Consider the following 27,872-nt stretch of genomic DNA (forward strand, 5'->3'; position numbering starts at 1 on the left):
TGCATTCACTATATCTGGTCTCCCGCAGTACACAGAGCATGGAAATTCAATTATTAAACTGTTAAAGTGCTTATTAATAAACTGCTAATCCTTTTTTTCATCAGCAGTATATAGCAGTCTTGTGACTTCTATGAGTGTCTGGTTAAAGCTTGTAGGAGGAGTTTTCATTCTACTCTGACTGTCCTATGAGGCTGCAGGACCCCTGACCCTCTGTCTGGACAGTGATGATTGGCCCTGTGCTGATCACATGAACTCTCCCAAGAAAAAAAAAAAAAAAAAATCTCCAACAATACACACCAAACCGAGCATGTGTAGCCTGTCCCCTGGCTTGTATAATATTCGGAGATATATTGGAGTCAGTGGAAGAACATGATCAAAGGAGACAGGATCGAACAGCCTTTTTACACAATGCAGAGGATTAACCCCTTAGGTTCCACAAGCATGCTTTTTCTGCATATACACAGATTTTATTGTTGTGGGTTTAGTAGCACTAACTATAGGAGCTTGCTGGGATAAGAAGAGCATATAATGATGACTTTCCATGAGTACTGATGCTTCTAAATTTTTTGGGTCACAATGCGACGAATGGGCTGGCAACAAAGCTGAATTGCTTAACTGCAGAGAAGAAAAGTGAGGTTTTCGCTCTTTCTGCAGCTTGTTAAGAGTAGCTGAATTACAAGAATGTCTGAACAAAATTAAGAATCTTTCACAGGCAAAGCTTTTAAAATCTTTGTATTCCTTAGTATTTACGTATCTATTGACCTGGAGTTCTGCTGTAATTATTAGGATACAGCAATGGAGTCATACCCCAATGTGTGGTGAATATGCTCAGTTTTACAACTGTGAGAGTCTACAGTATATACATTACAGATAGTAAAAATGGTGTTTGCAAAACTTAAAATGTTTGTCTGGCCAAAATCAAAAAGCAAGTAAAAAGGAATTCAGTTCAGTACATCTTTGCAATACTGCAAATGGATTTTAGCAAGAACACTGCAAATACCGAAAAATACCTGTTCATTTTACCAGAAGTCCAGTGATCTTCTAACTTCCTCTAGTGAGCTGACAACTCTGCCTCTACTGCATTGAAATCCTAAACAATGTTGTCAGCCCAGTCAAAGATTTGAAAAAATGTATTATCTGCACTACACACCTAGCTCTTCTTGTCGTATTTATTATTGTCAATAAAGTGAATGCATATAACCATAATTCTACCCGAAAATCAACCTTGCTTGATGCTTTCACTACTCTTGGCTTGCTCACAAGGAAGGAGACTTCCGCTATCCTTGTGAACAAGCCAGAGGTGGTGAAACACGACAAGAAGGTTGGTTTTCGGGTGGAGACACTGTTGTATGTGTTCTGCTGAGAATGAATAAATACAGCAGGAGGAGCTACGTGTAGATTGTAGATGATACATTTTTTTTTCATACCTCTAATGGAGAGTGGAGGCAGACTACAGTAGCCAGCACTAATGTGTAACAGGAGCGAGTCTTAAGTGGAGCTATGGATTTGGGTATGTTAGTGTTCTTAGCCCTGCTCTTGCCAGTTGGACTCCAGAACACCACCGTCTCGCCTCAGCTACATAACATAAGGGGAGGTATTCTGTAGTTCAGCAGGGGAGAACTTAAGCAGGGCTGATAATTAGCAGATATTTTTCTGTATTTGCAGTGTTGGGAGATTGTGCATGTCTTGTAAAAACGTACTGAATATGTCTCTTTACTCTTCCCACTTTGCTGTCTACTTTAAAAAGCACCAAATAGTTTCACCATTTCCTCTACCCACATGCTAAGCTGATTTTCATTTAAAAATATAGGCATTAAAACATTGGTACAGTCATATTTTTTTTGTTTACAGTGGATTTATTCCAACAAATAGTTTTTTAGCCATAATACAATATTATATGAAAGAAATAAAACATAAACAATACATTTTAGAGTGGTATTTCACAGTCTCTCTTTGTAATTTAGTAATACCAGACATACATGGTCTAATCATTTCACAATATGCAGTATTTGAATCATGCACTGGGAAACCATTAATCATCAATCTCTAGAATTACATATAAGGAAGATGGTGCAATTATCAAAAATCTAGGAGATTCAATTAACAAACACCAAGATGTTTGTTAAATAAAGAATTTGAAAAAAAACAACAAACATCAAGATAAGGACCCTAATTTTCTAAAAATTGACAGTTTTTTTCAGTAATGCGTTTAAAAATTACAGTAAAACTGCTGAAATGATTGATTCTTATCATGATGTAAAGCTTTGTGAATTGAGCCTAAGGTTTCTTAAAGGGTTTGTAAACCCTAAAAACAAACTTTTCAAATTTCCCTTTTGGCTCGTAAAATACACACATTAAAAGCATTTTGATTCCCAGCTTTCTGAGTGGATTGCAGACTGGTCCCCTATGTTATGGAGAAAAGGATAGGAGAGGTCTACGGCAGTCCTAATATACTTCATGTCGTAAGTTGACAAAGCTGCTTCCTTATAGATCCAGTACAGTGAGTGAAAGTTGTCGCCAGGTAAAATGTCCAAATATAGGGGGCCTTTCACATGGGTGGACTAATCAGTTCTGCCTGTCAGTTTTTCAGGTAGACCCGATTGGACTCTTCAGTCTCCTCTATGGAGCGGCGGGTGTCAATGGACATGTCAGTTGTCACCCACTGACATCCGATCCTGTCCGCTAAAAACAGACGGACGGGGCTTCCCATCTGTCTGGTGGATTGGATGGGATGGCAGGTGTGTAAATGGACAGGCAGTCCATTTACATCTGGCCGCCAATAGAGGAGAGTGGGCTGTGTCTGTGTCTACTCTGCATAAGCGGACATAGACCAGCCATCTGCCTGCTCAGTGGGGATCAGTGGACAGATTCCCTGCTGAGCAGGCAGACTGCAATGGAGCCTGACCCGTGTGAAAGAGCCTAAAACTAATGAAGCCATCGCATCTGAGGCCTGGTAAACTACAATAGATTACATATTTTCTCTTGGATTTAGATGTGGATTAAACTTCAATGACAGGCCAGTGAAAATGATTGGCCTTGAAGGTCTATTCCATAAAAGATTATATCTATTAACAATATATGACTGCTTGCTAATTATTTTACTTCCTGGCTTTTTGCAATTCTACAAGAATACAGAAGGAAGATCTCCGCCAGAATTTCTAGATTGGTCCAACTGCAACAACTATTGAAAGTGTCATGATTCCAAGATAGGTTCTCCAGAATTTACAATACAGAAATAGTTTTGAATCCCAGCTGTTAAAGAGTTATGCCTTTGTTTTGGGTTTGTGGTTAGCTAGCGACACAGCCAAAACATGCCAGGAGGACCACCAAGATGAAGAAAATGTAGCTGTCAAGTGATTCGATCTGTTAGTCTCTCTGCCTACCCAAATTTGAATTACAAATTTTGGGTAGACACAATCTTTGATGCTTACATAAACACTTAATTTCCATACATTGTGAGAATGGGAATGGTTATGGAGTACATCTTCCTTTTTTGTGTGGGGTAATCAAAAGCCAGTCATTATCAGTAATTTATGGGTAGATAAGGACCAGTACAAGGTTACTCACATCATAAGTCAGCAAAAACAGTTAAGTTGCTACACTTTATAATATTCTGTTCAGTAACGCATCCATAGTGCTTGGTTCAGTTCTATCAAGGGGCACACTGGGGTTCATCTACTAAAACCGGAGAGTGCAAAATCTGGTGAAACTGTGCACAGAAACCAATCAGCTTCAAGGTTTTATTGTCAAAGCCAAATTGAACAAGCTGAAGTTAGAAGCCGATTGGCTACCATGCACAGCTGCTCTGGATTCTGAATGCTCCAGTTTTAGTAAACCTCCCCCTCTGAATTGACCTTGTATATTCTCCCTATGTTTTTGTTTTTTCCCAAAACCCAAACTTTTACTGGTAGGTTAACCTGAACCCACCCAAAGTGGCCCAAATATGTGTTAACAGTGGTAAACACAATAGATTATAGACACCTTTTGAGGCCAGGGGCTGGTATGAATGGTGCTCTGCGCCATTTAAAAAAAAATTGGGGAATTAGGCAGTGCCATAAAAATATTGGCAATAAATTATAATAGGATACAATGCATCTTTTCAGCTTAATGTTGCATTATAATACAACAGGCACATTATGCTCAAACCTGTGCAAGGTTCCTTTCCAAACCCAGGAAAATATAGTTTTATGGGATTTTTTAGGGAAGCAATTCACTGACAATGTTCCCACTCTTAAACTTTATTTTGACTTAAATAGATTTTTCCCAAAGGGTAAATAATATTCGGCCACAGCAAGAATTCCAAGAAATTCTGAATGCTGGTTTTTATTTACATCCGATTTAAAGCCACTCAGGTTTCCCTCCTTGCTACTTCTTATTAACAGCAAGGGCCTAATATTTGCATCTGTTTCAGAACAGAAGGCTTGCCTATACATATTGTTTTTATGCCCAGGGATAATCCTTTTTAGAACTTAAAAACATAAGAAATGTTTAAAAAAGAGCCAAAATGCACAGGTTAGATAATTTACCTTTTTCAGGTAAATGGAATGAAAGACGTAAGGGGGTCTAATTATAACCATTTTAACACAAAATGTAAATACCATTCAGCCAGTATTTGCGCATTTTTTAAATTTAATCCAATTCTAAAAATGGGTAAATCCTGGGTGAAGGAAGTGTGAATATTGGGTGAAAACATTTATAAATTGAACCCAAAGCGTATATGTCTTGCCAAAAAAAAGAAATCAGTACTTCTCTTTATTATATACACATTTCCCTATTTTTAAAATGCTGCAAGGAAATAAAAATACTAATTGATCCTCTCAGAAGTTCTGTGAGGGCATAACTTCCTGTGCACGCTGCTTCTCTTGCACTTAATTCTTAAGCAGTATTATCAGTCCTGCTCAGTTCACCTATGTGGACTACAGAATGTCTCCTAGGGTGAGAACACTGCTCCTCCATGGATACAGCACAGTGATTGAATATTGTCAAGCTAGGACAAGAAGTGTAGTTACTGGCAGGATCAACAATGAAACGTAAATGAAAATGGTGTCCACATGACTATCAAATAAAGCATCAAAAACAGGTATCCAAAGTTATAGTAAAAATATTATTGGATATATTACAGTGTGTATTATTTGGTGTAAGTTCACAAACACTTTAAATGTTATTCCTATAAAGCAGGGGTCTCCAAACTGCGGCCCTCCAGCTGTTGCAGAACTACACATCCCATGATGCATTGTAAAATTCTGACATTCACAGACATGACTAGGCATGATGGGAATTTTAGGTCCTAAACAACTGGAGGGTCATAATTTAGAGACCTCTGCTATAAAGCAACATAATTATACATTCAAAAATGACTAAACGCAAAAAAATAATGACCCCGATTTACTGAAGAATGTTCACATTCTTTGAAGATGCGCTTCAATTAATCGATCCTGTGAAAGGCAATTTTTTTTATATAGTTTTTAGTTATTCTCTTCATCTACACATGACTGGATAACTGAAGTAAACTTTCACTCTTTTTTGCACTAACATTCTCTTTTAGTAAATTGGCCTTAATGGAGGCTGAATCCAATATCACAGAGTTACAATGTAGGGTGTGTTTTGATGCAACATACCCATGCTAATAATTGTGTATATTATAAACCAATATTAAACAATAAGTCATAACACATTAAAGAGCAGCAGGAGGAAGTAAGTCTGCAGCCCTTTTTTTAAAGCAAAGTGGAAAAAAGTCACTCCATTACGTAGTCGCTGACCCCAGTGACGATTCCCTTTTTTTTTTTTTAAATTGCTACAAACATTTATGTTGATGGACTCTCACTGTGGAAGGAAGTTTAGCTAAAATGTGCGATTAACAAAATAATCTACATTTCTGTTTGGTGCCAGCTTTCAGTGGCCCAGAGCAAAAGTCACAAGAGGTCAGATGGAAACATTCTGAATGGGAGCAGGAAACAGATTGAGACCAGAACAGTGGAAAGCTGTGCGATCAGAATCTGTATTAAGATCATTCCACTGAAGCTCATCACTGTTAAAATTTTCCTAGAAAACAAAAATGTAAAAGATCTGAAGCATCTTGCCCTGTCAAGCCAGATCTGATCTACAGGTTGAAGTAAAACTGTGCACCATGCACAGAACTTTAAAGGGAAAGTCCCTTTTACATTCTGTACTTCCTTAGCATGGCTGCTACTCTAATATTAGTTTTATTGTAGGTCACAGTATAAAAATAAAACAGAGCTGCACTTAAGGCAATGGAGGCATCTGGAGCAGTTGTTAGTACAGCGGATCCTCTCGAACTCTTCAGTTTTTTTGTTTTTTATTTGTTCAGCTCGCTGGGTTGAATATAAAAAAAAAAAAAACTGCAATGTGTACCAGGCTTAAAAGAGAACTATGGGATTTTACTTTTTTTTTAATCATACTTACCTAAGTGGATGCAGCATCAGTCAGATGCTGCATCTGTCCCCCGCTGGCTCTAAGGCTGAGAACCAAGTGATCAAACGCTGCCGATCGCTTGGTTCTCAGAGCACCTTGAGCAGAGAGCTGGTCACTGTCAATCACCGGCTCTCTGCTCCCCCCCATGCTCACTGGAGCACTGGGCTATGGACTGGGTACCATATAGTCATGATCTTTCCCAAGCCTGATCCCTGCATATCCATTGTGTGTGGATGCAGGAATCTGCTTTTTGAATGAAAAAAAACTGAACATGTATACCCTGCTTAAGGCTAGCCATAGATGAACCGTTTGTTTCCATTCAGCCAAACAGATTCCTCATCCCATTCACATAATCAAGGTGGAGAGAAGAATTCTCCCCACTGAGACACTGTATTCTGACAGAGGAGACTCTCCACTACCAGAATGCACCTATCAGCAGCTGCAGCCCACTGGTTGCAGTAGCTGATCGAGAAAAAATTTCCAGCAAGCCTGTTCAACAGAAGTCAATTGTTAGATCGACTTCTGTTGAGTAGACATGGCCGCACATGGATCAAAATTCAGCCAGTCCCTGTTGAACCAGACAAATTGTATTCCATGTGTGGTCAGCTTTAGGCTAGCCATACCGAGGCTGAACAAAACCAAAAATCAATCAATTCCCCTATACGTGGGAGATAGCACAGATGGTGGAATTTTTCCTGCAAGCTATTGAATTCAGCTTCTACAGCTGCCTGAATACCCAAACACTGACTGCATTTGACAGAATGTAGTCACTGTTCGGCCAGCAAATTTCCACCCAGCTCCCTTGATTTTTCAATCAACTTTTTCTGAGCCAGGTGGCTCTGATAGGGCCACCCATAGTTTGAATTTTGGCCAATTCAGCAGGAATCGGACATAATTTTAGCTATTTATGGTCAACTTAAGGAGACACAAGAATCATAAAATTTAATATTGCTCATATTTACAATATGAAAGCATTAATGCCTAGACATTGTCATTGTCATAAATGATATAGCCAACGTTAGACCCTACGGTACAGGGCAGCAGTCTTCCTTAATAAAGCAGCACAAAATATGTACAAGAACCTTCAGCAGCCAGGAACATTTCACCCTTCATAAAATGAGAGTAGTCAGAACAATATGAATTACTTCACCTTAAATAAGCATGGCAGACTTTATATTTCTGCAGAGCAAAATTAGTGAAAGATGAATGTTTATGGATGGCCTTGCATTTAAGAAGTCAAATGAAAAGCAGCTTAGTCTGGTTAGACATGTGGACACCTGTGTTGTAAACACAGAATTCCAAAGCATAAAAGGAATTTCATTTCCTCAGGGTTTTATTACAGACTTGTAGACTAAGTAGCCACCTGTTTTTAAGGCTAATAGAAACCCATTTCAATGGTCCCCTTCTATAGATCCCTATGTCAGATATTAGAAATTACAGATCCACTAGCTATAGATATTTGTTAACAAAGGGTATATTTGAACAATTCTACAAAGCCATTCTGTGACTTCAAACCAGCTTCTCAGCAATAAACCCAATACCTACTACAAGTACATTTTTAATACATGAAAGCTTAAACAAACAAGTTTAATTTCAATAATGTATGCAAATTAATAGCAGGTCTACTGCCACTTTGTGCATTTATAATAGCGGAAGCTTTGTTGACATACAGACCCCATAACAGTTATTTATGGATCAGTGAATTCTACTTAACCTCTGGAAACCCAGGGGTTAAAGTAATTAGAATAATGTAATTTGTCCCTTTTTGTCATTACGTGAAGAACGAAAGAAGTGCAAGCGCTGTGTAAACCCTGATTCACCAGGGGGCCAAGAGATGATAGGCAACTACTCATAAGTGAGTTGGTGAGCTGTAAGTGGTGATTTCCTGACCTTCAGCAGCAAAACTGAGAAGCGTGAGTATATGTTTATGTGACTCTTAGAATGACTTTCCTGCCTTACTCTTTTAACACTTCTTTTGTGAAGGCTTGACATCCATGTTAATGAGTGTGTTGTATCACTTCCAGATCACATACTCATTTAGAAATGACATTTTTTTTCAGGCCTGTGAGCCTTCAGTCAGTGGTAAGGGCTGCCTTTTTTCTATATTAATGTACACCTGAGACCTAACCATACTTAAGGCAGACTCTATGTCTCTACGTCTGTAGAAATGTAGAAAGTGGTACGATAATTTCAGGCACCAGCAAACCATCAAACACAGAACATTTGTGTACAGACTATTTCAGTCTGATGAAAATGCAAATTTTATTGTAAGCACACAAGGTCTCCTAGTACCACCTATCCTTATACTGTAGTTTATCCTAGATGTAAAAGTTAATCCCATCACAATGCCGAACCGTAAACCCCCCAACACTCATGCTAACTAAAGATTTATATACAGTACTTAAATATTTTCAGGCCCTTCTGGTGTGATCACGGGATCTCCCCTGTGTCAGCCAACAACGGTTGCAGGGGAGAGAAGAGAGCGCTCCAACAGCAACTAGTAAGGCCTGGAGTGAGGACGTCACTCATAAGCTTCAATAGCCCATGGCTCCTTTCCTCTGAAGCAGTGCTGGCTGATGGGGGGGTGCTGGATAGCATGACTGGACTGGAGCGGCCTGAAAATAGGTAAGTATATACATCTTTTTATACAGGTAAAGTCTGGTACACACCACTAGACTTTTCTTTTTTCATTCAACCCAGCGGGTTGAACAAAACAAGACTGACAGCTCCGGGTGGAGCCACTGTACCAACAATCCAATGTTAGTACGGCGATCTCCCCTGCTGAGCTATTGTGTTCTGACAGGGAGACGCGCCCCCCCCCCCCGCCAGAACACTATTAGTCACTGGCTGAGAGTGCTGATCAGGAGTCGGACCAGCTGCCATACACACAGGCCGAATGTTGGCCAGTTTCTATTGAACCAACCGATGTCACCCGACATTTGGCCTGTGTGTACTAGGCTTTAGTTAGCATAGGTGTTGGGAGGGGGACAGGTAGTTTTAAGGTTAGTTAGGTGTGAACTGGAATTCTACTTTACAATAAACCAGTCATGATAGAAACGTGAAGGCTGCATTTGCGAACCCCTACTTCTAAAAATTCGACTTTAATACTCTGAAGATTTGGCTGCTGAATGACCAGGTAATTTTTTGCGATTTGGCACTGCGTCGCTTTAACTGACAAGTGCGCAGTCGTGCGGCGCTGCACCCAAACAATGATGTCCTTTTTCCCCCCAAAAATAGAGCTTTCTTTTGGTGGTATTTGATCATCTCTGCGGTTTTTATTTTTTGCACTATAAACAAAAAAAGAGCGACAATTTTGAAAAAAACACAATATTTTGTACTTTTTGCTATAATAAATATCCCCATTTTTTTATAAAAAAAAAAAAAAAAAACTACTTTTTTCTCAGTTTAGGCCGATGTGTATTCTTCTACATATTTTTGGTAATGAAAATTGCAATAAGTGCATATTGATTGGTTTGCGAAAAAGTTATAGCGTCTACAAAATAGGAGATAATTTATAGCATTTTTATTATTATCTTTTTTTCTACTAGTAATGGCGGCGACCTGCGATTTTTATTGGGACTGTGACATTATGGCAGACACATCAGACACTTTTGATACATTTTTGGAACCATTGGCACTTATACAGCGATCAGTGCTATAAAAATGCACTGATTACTGTAAAAATTACACTGGCATGGAAAGGTTTAACACTAGGGGGCAATCAAGGGGTTAACTGTGTTCTAACTGAAGGGGGGGTGGGACTGTCTAGGGGAGATGACAGATCGCTGTTTATACTTTGTGTGAACACATGATCAGTCTCTTCTCCCCTCAGAGAACCTGGATCTGCGTGTTTACACACACAGATCCCGGTTCTCGGTGTGTCACGAGCGATCGCTGGAGCCCGGCGGTCGCACACTCGCAACGGATCAGGGGGCGAGCAGTGCACGCGTGCCCCTAGTGGCCACTGGGCAAAGTGACATTACATAACGTTGTTTCGCCCAGCCATGCTATTCTGCCTCAGTAAAACTGCGGTGGCTGGTTCGGCAAGTGGTTAAGCTTTGACAATAAAAATCTGGAAGCTGATTGGTTTCTATACACAGCTGCACCAGATGTTATACCCTCCAGTTTTAGTAAATCAACCCCTATATGTCCTACATGCTGTAATAAAAATGTACAATGGATCATCATGTTCTCATGAACCAGCCCACATGAATAAAACGCATCTTGCCTATAAAATGTGTGAATTAATCAACAGCTATATTGAGGGCCAAGGTAAATCTTAACTGATGAAAACAATAAGAGAATCTGAGAGTGAATTCTCATTTTTCAAGTGGCACCGAAGGACCTGTTAAGTTTTTTCATTAACGTCTTATTTGGCATACAAGAAATGACTCTATAAGGTCTTCTGTGTTCCTGATATAGAGTGTGATTCCAGATGTTCATGGAGCAATGGTCATTACCAAGCCCGTGTTCCTCATAAGTGTGAGGACTACAGCTGCTGCATGTCAGGTCAGATGTAAACATTCAAGAAGCATTTACAAACCCTTGAGTTGTTAGTGACGTAATCCTATTTATTACTTCACTTTCATTGAATACAAGTCTCTGAGTGTAAGTTAGAAATTTGTCTGTATATTTCAGTTTCCGCATCAGCCATCAGAAGATAAAGGTCTAGCACGTAAGAAACACACATTATTAACCCTTTCATTGACATGCTTTTTTTAATTTTAGAAATCCAGTAACTTACATAAAGATATTGTTTGATAGCTACAATATTAAAGCGCACCTCCAAGACCCCCCTCCAAACTCCAAAAATTCTATGCAACCCCCCATTTGATCTGGACATGTGATATCCCATAGAAATTAACCTAATGCACTGGTAGCAGGCACCACCTGCCACTATTGACAGCAAATTGTAAAAAGGCTCCAATGCAACCTGAGAAAAGCTAAACATGCAAATCTTGACTATTTAGAATGTGAAGAACTGCCATCTCACAATGTAATGCCGCACCTCTAAACAGGTCACTTACATTGCATTGTGGTATATTTATGGGGTCAACCACGACACTACCTGCCCCGAGTTTGCATGTTCTCCCTGTGCTTGCATGGGTATTCCGGTTTCCTCCCATGCTCCAAAGACATGCTGGTAGGTTAATTGGCTCCTGTCTAAATTGGCCCTAGTACTGTATGTGTATGAATGTGAGTTAAGGATCTTAGATTATAAGCTCCTTGAGGGCAAGGACTGATGTGAATGTACAAATATAATATATTTAAAGCGCTGCGTGAATTGTCAGCGCTATACAGCATAAGTACCTGAAATAAATAAATAAAAGAATAACTACATACAAGTCTGGCTTGAATGGAGGCAAAGGTTTGGATGCCGCACACCGGATGTAGTAAAAAAACTTCACTTTATTGAAAAAATGGGATCATCAAAATAACAAGACTGTCATGCAGAAAGTACAGATAAGCTGACGCGTTTCGCACTCAGGACTGAGTGCTTACTCATAGCTATGAGGACTGAGTGCTTACTCATAGCTATGAGTAAGCTATGAGTAAGCACTCAGTCCTGAGTGCGAAACGCGTCAGCTTATCTGTACTTTCTGCATGACAGTCTTGTTATTTTGATGATCCCATTTTTTCAATAAAGTGAAGTTTTTTGACTACATCCGGTGTGCGGCATCCAAACCTTCGCCTCCATTCAAGCCTGCTTTGTCTAGCATTCAGCCAGCACCTGGAGCTCTTCTGCTCTGAAACTTCCACTTACACCTGGGTCAGTGTCAGCCTGAGCGGTGGAAATACTTTCTTTGCTTGTCTACATACAAGTCTGGGGGCTCTCTGTTAAAGCTGCAGGCTCATAGATATTTGCTGTCAGCATCAGTTGTCATCAGGTGGTAACTGCAATTATCCAATAGGCTCCGAGTGAATGAGCTCACTTGGGCCCTGTGTTCCCAGCTTTGTTTAGCATCTTTTTAATGTTAGTTGGCACTTGTAATCAATAGAATCTCAATAAATTCTGATTTGAGTTCCAATTTTTATTAAATAAATCTTCCTATGGTATAGTATATAGTATAGCTGGTACCTCCAAGTGCTGCCCATAACCTCTGTTAGCTTCTACAGTACCCTGGGAGGTTCGAACTCTGAAAGCTCTAATAAATAAATACCAATTTAAACTAGGAATCGGCATCTGGTCAACCCCTTCCACCACATTTTGTGATTGGAACATCAGTGATTTGTTTCCACACTGACCAATATGAAATGTAGAACACAGGGGCAGGACCAAGGGCCGGCTTCCTTTCTATCAACGAGTGAGGTTAAATATTCAATTTCTTGTAGCTAGACATAGGTGTATTCAACCCAAATGTCTGCATCATGTGTACTATACCCCACATCAGTGGTCTACCTTTTGCCCATTGGTAGATTCCACGTGCCCCAAGTGCAGTATGGACCTAGGTACCTTTACTCATGTATTCTGAACTAGTCCTAAATTACAGGATTTTTGGAGACGTGGTTCAGATTGTTATTGCTGTGGTGCATCTTACTCTGTCAGCTGATCCTCTAATTTTCTCCTTGGCATTATTAACAATATTGAGACTTCCAGCTATCTTTTATACTGCTTTCTACGCGAAGAGGGAAATTATGTTAAAATGGTAATCTCAATCTCCTTCTTCTTTGGGTGGAAGAATGCGATTAATGAGGTGCTACCCTTGTAAGAATGACCTATGCCAGCAGAAACTGCCCCAAAGATATGGTAAAATTCAGGCCAATTGGTGTTGATCCATGCTCTTCTACTACTGCAAGACTCTTATTCTGGGAAGTTGCCTTAATTGATTTTCCACAACTCTAAAAGTTTATTACTTTATTTTACACATTTCTACATACAAAATGACAAAATATCTCCTTCCTCCTCACCCTGCAAGTATCATTTAAAAGTCATCTCCTTTTCGTATTTGACCACTGCTATAGATGCCATTTTTGACTTTGGTCTACTACCCATCACTTTGATATTGTACATGCCTTTGGGAAAAGTGTGAGTGCTTTCTTTCTGGACCTTGTATTTACCTTGTAACTGGAGGTGATTATTTCTCATTTCTTACTGATCATTTTAGTACATGCTGTACAGTATGGTACACTGCTGTCACTGTCTGTACCTGTTTCTCTAAAATTCAATAAAAGTTTTCTGGAGAAAATATTCAATTTCAATTTAAGATGTTTAATTACATCAATAAAACACTGTACAGGGAGCTTTCAGAGCCTGAAGTGTGAACTTTAGCATCAACTTTAAAATAGACTTATGCCGCGTACACAGGATCGGAAATGCCGCCAGCAAAACTCTGATGAGAGCTTTTTGTCGGAAAATGCGACCGTGCTTATGCTTCATCGGTCTTTTGCTGGCGGAATTCCAGCCAGCAAAAGATTGAGAGCATGTTCTCTATTTTTCGGTCCGGAAAAGTTCCTATCCGAAAATGCGTTCGTCTGTATGCAATTCGGATGCGCAAAAAAATCACGCATGCTCGGAAACAATTTGACGCATGCTCGGAAGCATTGAACTTCATTTTCTCGGCTCATCGTAGTGTTGTACATCACCGGGTTCTTGACGGTCGAAAGTTCAGAGAACTTTTGTGTGACCGTGTGTATGCAAGGCAAGCTTGAGCGGAATTCCGTCAAAAAAACCATCCAAGTTTTATCTGATGGAAATTCCGATCGTGTGTACGCGGCATTAGGCTTTGCCCATGCAGAGCAAATAAATAAATGCATATAACTGAGCACCCTCTGCTTATATTCCCCTTCCCCCACTGGAGAACTCTTTTTCCCACAGTGTAATGCTGGGTGACCGAAAGCCCAGTCACAAGCCCTGAGCACGGTCACATGGGGTTGGGCACTTAACCCTGTGTAAGCTCTAACTAAAACAATTTCGTTACACAGAGTTTTTTCATTTCACTCTGTCAGGTGAACAGGGAGAGAAGGTAGGTTAGTATATGCAAGCAATTAAAGTGGTTCTAAACTCTCACATACACCCAGTGAAGTGACTAGGTGATTCACAGAGATCAAACAAATCCTCCTACATAAGTTTATATGCAGTCCTCTCTTTTCTAGAGCCCTAGTATTTTTGCAGCTTTTTTACAGAATTTTTTACACCTTTTACACCTTGTGTGAGCTACTGGAAGAAGGGGGCGTAGGAGCTGATTGGAGGAAATAGACACACCCAATTTCACACAGGAACAGAGCTAAGGCTGTAAATCACAAGCTATATGCTGGAGCTCCCAGTTTTTTTCTCCTGGTAAAATTAGACATAACTCATGCAGATAGAAGTGGAACAAGTCAGCAGACAGAAATGACATTTGGTGCTTTGGATTGAGATAAGCACACACTATAGAGGGATATGCTTTGTTCATATTTCCTTGAACCTTTGAAATGTAAGTGCCCTGTAGAATCAGCTGGTCTCCTGAGCTCTTGCCCTGATATCCAGTTTTAAAGTGGCTCCTTTCCTTTGCAGGGTTCTATTCAGCCACCCTTGGATATGCACTCCTAGCCAGTAGCTGTGTGCTACTACATACACAGGCAGGAAGACTAGGATAGAAAGCCACTCAAATGTTCCCCACCTTCTCTTAGACTGAGAACTGAGTGATCAAAGACTGATGATCGCCCAGTTCTTGGTCTACATTGAGCAGAGATCCAGTGACTGTCAGTGGAGTGGGTGGCAGCAGCTGGCCCAGGCACTCAGTGGCGTACTGAGAAGCTGAGCCAGCTGCCAGTCAGGCATCTGGGTGGATCTCGACATTAAATTTAGGATTCCTCCAGAGTCTGGACCGGCTGAGTGACGTCAGCCGACAGAGGACTTAATCCCGCTGTCAGCGGAATCTAAGTCAAAGGAGTGAAGTACTAAGTGCACTCCAGTGATTCACAGGAGAAGTAGGACATAAGGAGGTCTGTCTCTACTTCTCCTTTAAGCCTGGCATCATTTGTTTTGTTTAGTAATGTCAAATCAATGCGTAGCCAAATCAAGATTTTTTTTTACTATTAAATTTTTTAAACATGCAAATATTGATGGCAATGTATGATTACTGAGCTAGTAACAACATTATTTCAGTTCTTCCTCAACAGATTGAATATACTAAACCCAAGCTGCAGCCCTTTGCACTTATTGTTCCGCCCTCATGGCCCCTGCACATAGTAGCCCATATTTTTGTGCTCATCCAGGCCAGTGAGGGACAAATATTTTCTTTAGACTGGTTTCTAGTAGTTGCATAGTTTGTTTATTGCTTTTGCACTCTGATTTTTTTCTGCGCTGTCCATTTCTTTTCTCATTTCATGTTTTTTTTTCTTCTCTGATTCCTAATTATGGATCTTGCAAGTGAAAATATCAAATGTTGCACAATTTTTTTAAGATGGTTGTAGAGGGAACAAATGCAGAGGCACTGATTTTTAAAGGGTCGTTAAGAGCAGTGGAGCAGTGATAGCATTCTTGTGTAACACTTTTCAGTCTATAGCATGGTACACACTATTCGTTCTTTTTCATTCAACCCAGAAGGCTGAACAAAAAAGAAAAAAAAAAAAAAATCGAGGAGCTCGGTACTAACTTTGATATGTGATGTTAATACAGTGATCTCCCTGCTGAGCTATTGTGTTCTGTGCCCCTCCCCGCGCCAGAACACACTGGTCGGATGTCGATCAGCTGCTGGTTTTCCAGCATGCCTGTTCGACAGAAGTCAGACATTAGGCCAGCTTCTGTTGGACAGGCCGTTGTACTGGGTGAATGTTGACTGGTTTCTGTTGAACCGGCCAATACTGGCTGATATTCAGGCCTGGTGTACCAGCCTTTTGAAGATCTCCTGAAGCATGTCTGCAGTCTCTGACCAGCTCCTATGGTACACCCATAATCTTTCTGTAACATACAGTACCTGTTGTCTCCGACTATCTTCTACTGCATGTCTGCAGGTTCTGACACCTTTCATAGCATTACATTTACTGGATATTATGTGCCACCCTTTGGGGATGTCTTACTTGAGCCCCCTCCATTTTAAGTAAGTTGACCAACACTTTACTAGACATAAACCAACTCATAATTGTGCGCAAGGACTAATACATTATTAATAATATAAATTGTGGATCTTGCACAAAATGCAGCAACTTTGTTAATTCCTGTGAGCTGCACTGAAGGTTATCGTCCTTCCTAGCTATCTTCTGCAATGCCTTGCATAACCCACCCCCCAATAAAAAATTAAGCCTAGTCGACATGGGCCGAAAGTCGGGTAGCATCGGCTGATTCAAAAGACCATCATTTGGCCCTTGTGTACTGCAGTCGGTCCGACAGAAGCCAGCTGTGAACCGAAATTTCTGGTTGAATCCAGAGCTCCCTAGAACCTTAGAAATAACAGCATATCCAGGCTGATGCATCAAATAATTGTAGTGATAGAGTAGGGCTATGCAATTTCTAGACCTCCAGCTGTTGCAAAACTACAAGTCCCAACACGCCTCTGCTTCTGGGTGTCATGCTTGTGGCTGTCAGAGTCTTGCTATGCCTCATGGTACTTGTAGTTCTGCAACAGCTGGAGGTCTGCTGGAGGTCTGCTAATTGCATATCCATGTGATAGAGGATCTTTTTTTCCCACTATATAAACTATTTCCTCCTAATGGTTGGATTAGCCAAGCATTTACAAGCATTGGATTTATGACATACACACTCTGGGCAGCCTAAAGTAAACAAGACTTACCAATGCAAGGAGAACAACTTAGAGGTTCTATTAAAAGTTCAACAATCATCAGATGCCTGGAAATGTCCTAGTCATATGACATTTTGGAATATATAAATTTATTGGAACATTATTGTGGAACTTCTTATGGCTGAGCTTACTTGATAAAAAGAAGAAAAACAAAAGGAATAATATGTTGGGTCAAAGTTACAGTGCAATACAATGCAGTGGGGTTCTGCTTGCATGAGCTTATTTGTGAGGTTTTCGAATGCTTCCTGAATGTTTTGTAATTAGTAATTGTAGTTTTAAGATTTTTACAATTAAATTTTGATGTGAATAATATTGCATAATGGATAATTTAAGTATATTTTGGTAATAAAGTATAAACAAAGGAAAGACGTTTTTGTGGATGGAGTAGTAAGGGGATAAAACGATTCTCTAACTGTCATATTCACCAAGTTGGGAATGAGAATGGATAAAAAAATTTAGGTAGCAGGCCCCATCCTTTAGTTCCCTCAACTTTTTCCTTTTTATCTTTCTTTTCCACTTCACCAAGCCAGAAGGTAATGTCTGCAATTTATGCCGGACCATCAAGTTACCCTTAAGCGCCCTTGGGGCCTACTTCTGCCAGTTACATGCTTGAGTCTCAGCTGGACTCTGCACTGGCCATTAAATAGGTTGGCTACTTTAGTAGTCCTTGTTTATCATAGCCTGGCCCTTTGGCCTACAATACAGAAACCCTTTAATCTCCAGTGCTGCTTTGCATGCTATAATTATTCTGTTCTATAGCTCCCTGAACTCTCAAAGATCAAACTCTTAAAGTATCTGAATGTAAAATTTTCCCATCTCTCAAGAGGTATTTTGTCATAATGGCACCTATATTCTGATGTTAATGATACCTTGCTGTCTACATGATGAAAATTCGACTGTTTAATGGATGGTTTGATCAATCAATGTACTTTACTTGTTCCTTCCTTTCTATAATGCCAATTGTATTTTCTTAAAACTTTCCAATAAAAAATATTATTTTATTAAAAAAAAAAAAAAAGTGCCATCAGAACAGGAGTAGAGAGGAAATCTTGCAATTGGGCAAGTTTTGGCTTTAAATATACTTAAAATGTCCTCATTAAATAAGTTAGAGTTCCCCTTTAAAAAGCAGTACATGTTAATAGAAACATTGTAGGATGAACAGTATCTATACACATGAATAATCTGTGATGGCAATATGAAATATTACTATTTCTCACATGCTAAGTCTTAAGATTCTTGTTTGCATGAGTCACAGAGGCCCAGATGTGGAATGCAGCAAGATCAATTAGAGCAATGTAAATATCTGACACTTTTAGCTTCAGAAAAAAGCATGCAACATTGCAAGAGACACTGCTTAAGAACTACGAACATACAGCAATACAACAAACTTCCGCTTTCCCTTCATGAAAATCGCACGGTTTAACCCCCTCACTGCCTAGGGAGCCTGCAAGTCAAAGCAATTCCACTCTATAGTGGAACAAAGTTGAGTCAGTATTTTCCTGCCTCCTCATCTTGATAAAGATTTATGGTGTATGGTGATTTAATCGGAAATATGCAGACAATATCCTCATGGGAAAAGAGGTGGCCTTTGAAGCCAACAAAGCTTCATTTCTAATGGGGGCTTCTTCAGTGGTTCTAGCAAAACAGCATAATAACCTGTCTAACATTTGATACATTATTTTTTTGGAGTCATGGAATGTGTATTCCTTCTTTCTGACTCAAGAATTCAACATCTTTATCTGTTTCATATGTTCCTCATACATCATGAGTTTCATGATCTGTAGCTCCAGCCTTGATTAAATGGTGACTTTCAACACTGTCTAAATGGCAGCCTTTAACATCTGTGACTGAGGAAGATGGACTTTTTGCAAGACTGATTTTACATCTTTTTTTTTTTTTTTTTTTTTTTTGTTGTGCTTGGTGCATTTGTTGATGAAAATGCTTGCAAAACTCAAACTGTGCGTTAAAAAGAACTAGAATGCCTAGTACAGGCGATGAGGTTATCGGACGAATGACTGTCCATTGTAATTTGCATACTAGTCTCCATATCGAAAACAAATAGGTTACTAAAGTCCGAAAATTCTCATAAGGCAGAATAAAAATTCTGAAGTGATGTAATGTGTTTGTATTGTATTTTCGGACAAAAACTGCACTGATTTAACGAAAATCCCAACATCTGGTATCATACGAGAATATGTTCCTGTTTGTCCCTTCGGATAATTTTGGACGAAAGCTGTGTACTAATGATCAGATTATCATACGACCGATTCGAAAGTGGTATTTTTTGTACGATATTCTGATCAGCATTCTCCTGGAACAGATTATGCTTGTAATCCAAGGGTCCACTGTATTGGGGTTGACTTACTAAAGGCAAATAGACTAGAGCAGTTGTTCCAGAGCTTAGTAAATGAGCAGACTTTCATCATCCAATTACAAAATGCTTTTTTTTTTTTTTTTTTTTTTTTTTAATTTCCTTGCATGCGATTGGGTATTCTTTGCAAAGTGAAGCTTTACCTCATTTACCAAGCTCTGGAGCAACTGCACTTTGTAAAGTGCACAGTCTATTTGCCTTTATAAAATCAACCCCATAGTTTTTGAGACCAAGGACTGGTGAAAATTTCCAATAAGGAAGTGACTGCTCTGGGCTTCAACAAAATGGAGGTCTTCAGCAAGAAGACATAGGAGTAGTGCTGGAGGCAATGCACTCACTCATTTTGGTAGCATAATTATTAATGAGGAATGTATGTTCTTTATTAAAGAACATTAATTGTTAGCAAACTGTTATGCCCCGTACACATGATCAGAAATTCCGCCAGCAAAAGTCGGATGTGCGCTTTTGGTCAGAAAATTAGATCGTGTGTATGCGCCATCAGACTTTTGCTGGCAGAATTCCAGCCAGCAAAAGATTCAGAGCAGGTTCTCTATTTTTCGATTGGAAAAAGTTCCTATCTGAAAATGCGTTCGTCTGTATGCAATTCGGACGCGCAAAAAATCACGCATGCTCGGAAACAATTCGACGCATGCTCAGGAGCATTGAACTTCATTTTCTCAGCTCATCGTAGTGTTGTATGTCACCGATCTTGACGATCGAAAGTTCAGAGAACTTTTGTGTGACCGTGTGTATGCAAGGCAAGCTTGAGCGGAATTCCGTCGGAAAAACCATCCAAGTTTTTTCTGATGGAATTTCTGATTGTGTGTACGCGGCATTATGGGTAAAGTTCCACTTTAAGCTTGTATTGCTGTCTGTGTCCCTGCTAGATAGATTCACAGCCAGCAAAAAATAACGGGACAGCAGTTTTAACCCTCCTCTACTCTATCTAATCTAAAAAAAGAAAAAAGGTTTTGGTTATACATGCCCTTAAACTTTAAAGGGGAACTAAACCCTCCTAACCTTTAACCACATGCCGACCAGCCGCCGCAGTTGTACTGTGGCAGAATGGCACGGCTGGACAAAGCAACGTTATGTAACGTCGCTTCACCCTGTGGCCACTAGGGGCGATGCGAGTGCCCGGCGGTCACGAACACCACCGGGCTCCCACCATCGTGGCTGACACAAGGAGAACTGGGATCTGTGTGTGTAAGCACACAGTTTCCGGTTCTCTGAAGGAGAAAGAGACAGATCGTCTGTTCATACAGAGTATGAACAGTGATCTGTCATCTGCCCTACACAGTCCCCTCCCCCTTCAGTTAGAATCACCTCCCAGGGAACACAATTAACCCCATGATCGCGCCCTAGTGTTAACCCCTTCCCTGCCAGTGACATTTTTACAGTAATTAATGCATTTTTATAGCACTGATCGCTGTATAAATGCCACTGGTCCCAAAAACGTGTCAAAATTGTCCGATGTGTCGCAGTCCCGATAAAAATCGCAGATCGCCGCCATTACTAGTAAAAAAAAAAAAAAAATTAATAAAAAATGCCATAAAACTATCCCCTATTTTGTAGACGTTATAACTTTTGCGCAAACCACTCAATATACGCTTATTGTGATTTTTTTTACCAAAAATATGTAGAAGAATACATATCAGCCTAAACTGAGGAAAAAAATTGTTTTTTTATATAATTTGGGGGGCTATTTATTGTAGCAAAAAGTTAAAAATATTGCGTTTTTTTTCAAAATTGTCACTCTTTTTTTGTTTATAGCGCAAAAAATAAAAACCGCAGAGGTGATCAAATACCATCCAAAGAAAGCTCTATTTGTGGGAAAAAAGGGAAGTCAATTTTGTTTGGGTGCAACGTCGCACGACCGCGCAATTGGCAGTTAAAGCGACGCAGTGCCAAATCGCTAAAAGTGCTCTGGTCAGGAAGGGGGTAAAATCTTCTGACGCTGAAGCGGTTAAAGCAAAGGAGGCTGCCATATTAGCCTCTGTTTGATCTGCAGTTGCCATTGTGCTGCATGTGTGATCATTTATGACACCGGCCATTTGATGGCATGATGGTTCAGTTAAGCACAAGCAATTGTAACATTTATCGTTCACATCACGTCTTAAATGTAATTGATTTGGGAAACAGTTAACTCGATGGGTTTAGCTCTTCTTTAAGTGGTTTAATTAAAATTACATTCTAGCATATCTAGTGAGCAAAAGAGTAATACACTAAATGCAGTACCCTGCATCAATACACTGACATTAATACTTCACTGATCTTACCATATTTTACAACTGTTTGCAAATTATTATTATTATTACTATTCTCAGTTCTGCTTGAATTTGTGGTATTTTATGCATGGTGCTCTTTACATTGTAATATAAAGGGCACTAAAGTGGTTCTAAAAGGCAGAAAGTTTTTTTACCTGAATGCATTCTATGCATTCGAGTAAATACCCTCTGCATGCAGCTCCCCCCTCCACCCCTCAGCCCCCTCCCCTTATAATGCCCTGAGCCTAATCTCAATCTCATGCTGTACACGAGAGCAGAGGTTCTCTCAGCTCTCCCCCTCCTAATTGGCTCAGAGCTCAGATGTCAATCACAGCCAGTGGAGAGGGAGCGAGGAGGGGAGAAGCCAAGCCGCGCTCTGTGTGTCTATAGATGCTGACGGGAGACCTGAGAAGAGGAGGACTGTTTTCTTTCAATAACAAACATGTTATACTTGCAATGGTTTTACACTGAGCAGGAAGTATAGCATGTTTGTTATTGAAAAAAAAAAAATCCTTTACAATCACTTTAAGTGTTTGTACATCTATTATGCAATATTCTTTCATATATAAGAAATTAACAGGAACCAAACATAGAAGAGAATACATCTTTAACTGGGTTTCTCAGCTATAGTCTCAGGGTCCCCCAGGCGGTAATTCCACTAAAATTCCCCTAATCATATACAAATTAGGTCATCTTCTTTACTAGGGGCAGTCGCTAACCCACATAGAAGTTCTAAGTATACAACAGTGTGTGAGGACTAGATCTGGGCAGATGTAAAGTGTATAAAATCACTCAAAACCAAAAGATATATCCTTGAAACAAGTTTTTGATGTATGCAAACCTATACGGACAGAGACTTGTACCTCCATAATAAACCAGTAAAGCAAGTGAGGACAAATTAAGAACACTTTAGAAGCCAGTCTATTCAAGCCAGCGCACAATTTTTAAGAGTCAGGGATAGTATAGTTTTAGTAGAAAGGCTCAAAACTGAGTGTGCACCAGGTGAAAAGTCTTAATCCCACTAGCAAATGGCTATTGAGATTTGTCAAACCTTGTAGTAAAGCATTGTGTGCACTACATTTTTCTCTTTACTTCATATCCGCTTTCCTGAATCCTGGCACAACTCATGTTTATATATGAAAAAATGAACATGCATTTTTAATAATTACATTATGCTAATCTATTGTCTTACCTCAAATAGGATGTAGGGGATATGTTCTTTGGTTTGGCCCATTGGTAAGAATGCTGTGGAACTGACAGATATTGATCACAGTAATTGCCTTTCCTGATGTGATGGAATCCGGAATAGTCTTCTGGTGACAAGTCAGCAGATGGTGACAATGTGCCATGTTCATCACAAATGGGCTCTGTTTTTAGAGGTATGCTGTAGTCTGTTTTTCTGGCTTTAGATGGAATGTCATCATTCATGTCTATTGGGTCAGTGGTGAGAGCATTAATTGCTGCCACAATTGCAGAACTTGTATACTGGTGAGTGTTTCCCAACCAGGTCTCATCAGTGACACTAACTCTGGGAGAATTGTGAGGAGATGGAGTCGGAGAGTGATGAGGTGAGTAAGAAGTCTGTCTGCCATTAATGCTGTATTTTCTTTTGTTGCATGGAGATGTTGGACGTGAGTTTGGAGCTGCAAGCCAATTTTCTTCTGAAATACTTGTCCTGGGAGAAGTGGATGGGGAATGCCTGGGAGAGTTCAGCAAATTACAGGTGACCATGCTTCTCTGATAGCCTTCGTCTGGGTCAGTGGTTTTGGGAGAGACACACGGTGACTGCCATGGAGACGTCTGAGGGGAAGTATATGGATAAGAGTAATTTGATTCAAAAGAGGAAGCTTCGGAATTGCAGCTTCTGGAAGACAAACTGCTTGCTGGACTCAAGCAAGATGGATCTCGATAGTTGTCAACATTTGGCAAGGTCAGCGTTGCAGTTGAATGTGTTCGCTTAACATTAGGGATCGATTCTTCCACATCTCCTTCATGAAAGAACTGGTTATTGCTACTATGCATCCCTAAACAGGATGTAATTTCAATTCTAGGGCTCTCTAATGGTGCTCCATTAGGTCTTAAATTTGGAGATAAGTAGTATCCCGAGGTTTCAGTCTCAAGATTCCCTCCATATCCCGATGAATGGCTTGCTGATGGAATAATGGAAATGACTGGGTTTGATGACTGAAGACCATGGCATGAAGTTTGTAATGAAGGATTCATCACACTCAGTGACAGGCTGGCACTTATATTGGAAGATGCATAGTTATAGTGTTCTGGAAAAAAGTGATGAGAGATGCCCAGATTAGTTAAACAGAAATCTAGTGATATGCGTGTATTTAATCTTAAGGTAAAATAAATTCAGAAAACCGGTACTAAAATACTATAATAGTTGAACTAATTGTTGGCTTGCAGAGATGACTGGTGGACAAAAAAAGAATTGTGATCTTGTTATTAATTGTAGGATTTTGTTGGTTGAGAAGTTGGATGGGGAGAAACTAATGACAATGCACCTCTGCTAAGGTCTCGAGTGGGTGGTGGGCAATGTACCTGCATTAATACTTTTCATAATGTGTAGGAAGGGACCCAACTGTAATTTCTGCACATGCCCTTCTATTGTGTTAACCCACCACTGATGTTGGAGCTGCACAAACCTACTAATTATACTGCCAACTCCCATCATTCAAACCTATTAACATTAATTGTATTAGCACTTCTAGTCTACTCTGTCATAGAGAGAATTCTAATTTTACTACATTTATCACAAAATACTAACCAAAACATAACAATTCTACAATTATGTCTCTGAGCACTTACTATTATTTAACAATAAAAAAAGAACAAAAAAGGAGAATGGTATAAGTATTTCCTGAAGTAGCGCAAAATAAAGTATGCAGCTAGGAATATAATATACTCCAGCTAAATAAGTGACATATTATGCATTACTGGTTATTAATTTCACAGCTCCTAAAGAGATTGGTAAAGTTAGAAGACTCAACACTAGGTTAGAAGGCAGGATTATGGCCCAGCCTTTTGTTATCACATTGGGTTACTGTCCAGTGTCTGGAATAAAAGAAACCTGCCTACCTGCAGTCTTCCTTCTTCAGTTTCTGCTCTGGCACAGTGTCTGTGTGCCAGAATGATTGCACTCTTGCACATGCACAGGAGTGGCTTCATCCCACGCCGGCCAATGAAGGCAGCCACAGTCCCACACACAAAAGTAGTACTGTACAGTTTAGCTTTGCTTTAAAGAAGGCCATAGACAGTGCAAATTTCCATGGGTTGCAGGAAAAAATTTGCACAATTCCCCCATCAACCCAGACAGTGCTGACAAGGGAATCCCTCCTGGCGAGACATTGGGGTTGATTTACTAAAGGCAAATCCACTTTGCACTACAAGTGCTGTAGATCTGAGTGGAAGATCTAAAATGAGGGGAAGCTCTGCTGAATTTACCATCATGTGCAAGCTAAAATGCTGTTTTTTATTTTCCTTGCATGTCCCCCTCAGATCTACAGCGACTGCACTTCCAAATGCACTTTCAGTGCATTTGTAGTGCAAAGTGGATTTGCCTTTAGTAGATAACCCCCATTGTCTTCTCTCGGCAGGGGGAAGCCGTCCCTGCCAGGAGAAGACAGTGATTATTGCTAGTGGCTATAACAGCTGCTAGCAATAATCCCATATAAAATCCATCAGTTTGTTTGTACCCAAGTTAATCGATTCATCAACTTGGTACATTCAGCCTCTCCATACATGGTCAGCCCGTTTCTGCTGAACCGGCCGAGATTTGAACTGTCTATGGCCGACCTTAAGCCTCATGCACACAGGACGTTTTGCAAACTCTCCTAGAAGCCTTTCCTCCTGGCATCAGCGTTTTGGCAGAAAAAAAACCTGACGCCTGTTAAAGTGTCTAAAGCTTTTACAAGCTTTTAGGCACGTTTACAAGCATCAAAAAAATGTATTCTGGCCACTGAAATTAATTAACGCTCAAGCTCTAAATGCACTTATTGCTAATGCGCAATTAACAGCTTCAAGCGTTTTTTCTGTTAAAATGCTGATGCTCCTGGACACACTGGCAGTGGAGTTTTTTGTTCAGCCTCTAAAAGCCCCTGCTGCTATATGCTGCTAAAAGCCTATGTGTTCATGGACACATAGGCTAACATGGAGGGGAGTTTAGAGGCAGGGGAAAAAAATGCCAGACGCCTCTAGAAGAAGCTGCAAAAACAGCCAGTGTGCATGAGGCTTACAAACAATATACATACAAAAAATTAAACAGGTTGGCCAATGACAAACTCCCAGTGTAGATTTGTGATACTTGATTAGGGCTTACATTCAAGAAATATTTAGGAAATGAAGTTCACACCCACCCCCATTTAGTAATTTATCCAAGCAGGTCTACGGAAAGTTTCTATTGATTTTATTTTGCTTGCAATTGAGTGATTATCTGAAGACTAAGGCTGGCCATACACGGTTCCTGCTGAACCGGCTGAGATTTAAACCATTAATGGGCAGGCTGAATGTACCAAGTTGATCGACTGATCAACTTGGGCACAACCAGCCTGCCGGATTTGCTTGCGAATATCGTAAGCAGCTATTATAGCCACTAGCGATAATCACAGTCTTCTCCTCGGCGGGAGGTTTTCCCCTGGCAACACTGTCTGTGTTGATGAGGGAATCATGCAAATTTCTTCCCTGCAACCCATGGTTTTAGGAAAGAAATTTGCACCGTCTATGGCCTGCCTAAGGTGAAAAATTAAGTTTGCAAATTTTTAGGTGGGTGTTTTATATCCAACATATACAAATTGGAGGAATCGGGCTGTATGTGTTGCCCATACAAAACCATAAGGAATACAAATATAAATTTTCTAGAATCACTTTTCAGATTCAATTTTCAACTACTTTTCAGATTCTTAAATAAAAGTAAAACACGCGCATTGGTTTTTAGTGCATAAGAAAATTACAAGCTTTTTGTTGGCCTCTACTGTGCAGTCACGTATGTTGGCATACCCAGATTTGTCTGTTATCCATATGTGTTTGTATGTTTGTAATAAGCTCTCCAGCATGTGTGCATTTCACGTTTCCTTGTAGCATTCACTTCATCTTATCTGTTCAGATCTGTCTATCCACTACCCACACATGTGATGTCTACTTTAGCTATAACCAGACAAATGAGCAGGAAACAGTACGCAATTTTACATATAGCCTATCAAAGTACACTCAAAAACAGATTCTGATGGAAATACCATGTGCAAGATAAAATGAGATGTTGATTATGCAATATGTCAAGTTTTTTTCTGCATGGAAAAACTATTGTGATCTTAAGAAATCACGAATCACGGCTATATAATGCAGTTTACAGGTAAAATAAACCACATTACCGTATACAGCACAGCCTTCAGACTTTCTTCCTATACTACCCAAACAAACAAATATAGCATTATTTCATTAACTAGGGCGTTAATGTTCACATTTGTAGCTGATTAACACAATAATCACTGTATTGGTCTGATGGCTCAAAAGGCCTCCAGTACTATATAATGCTCATTAAATGTTTCTTACACTGTAACCAAAGTTTTCTTTTCATCATATAGATATTTCAGTGGTCTTGTTTCCTTGTCACAAAAATCCCACAAAGCACGCATGTTTTTAAAATGGCTTGTGTAATCCGGCGGGGGGGGGGGGGTTGGCGTCGTCCTTTTAAAAAATTCAATAAAAACACTAGTGTGTCACATTAGTGTCTTCTGCCCCGCTTCAAATCACTCACCCCCACCACAGTAGTATCCTCTGCCATCCCCTCCTCCACAGCGGTGTCCTCTGCCTCGTTTCACATCATCCCCCCCTAGTTATATACTATGCCCCCCCCCACTGTAGTGTCCTCTACCCCCCTCCCCACACACACGGTAGTGTCTTCTGACCCCCCCTCCCAACAGTAGTGTCCTCTGCCCCCCTCCCCCCCATAGCAGTGTTCTCTGCCATTTCCCTCTACCGTAGTGCACCCTGCCCCTCTATAGCAGTGTCCTCTGCCCCCCCACACAGTAGTGTCCTCCACCCCCCTAACCCCAAATAGTTTCCTCTGCTCCCCCT

General features: G+C 40.1%; 1 protein-coding gene across 5 annotated transcripts in view; it reads right to left on the reverse strand.

Moving 5' to 3' along the window:
- The window catches only part of NFATC1 (nuclear factor of activated T cells 1), a 278,854-nt gene that overhangs the window by 216,657 nt on the left and 34,325 nt on the right, over positions 1–27,872 (reverse strand). For all 5 annotated transcript variants that reach the window (XM_073631211.1, XM_073631209.1, XM_073631213.1 and 2 more), the window contains exon 2: positions 22,984–24,067. In XM_073631211.1, the coding sequence (XP_073487312.1) occupies positions 22,984–24,067 (1,084 nt within the window). The remainder of the gene's footprint in view (positions 1–22,983; positions 24,068–27,872) is intronic.

Source organism: Aquarana catesbeiana, linkage group LG05, assembly GCF_042186555.1.
Source record: "Aquarana catesbeiana isolate 2022-GZ linkage group LG05, ASM4218655v1, whole genome shotgun sequence".
Lineage (NCBI taxonomy): Eukaryota > Metazoa > Chordata > Amphibia > Anura > Ranidae > Aquarana > Aquarana catesbeiana.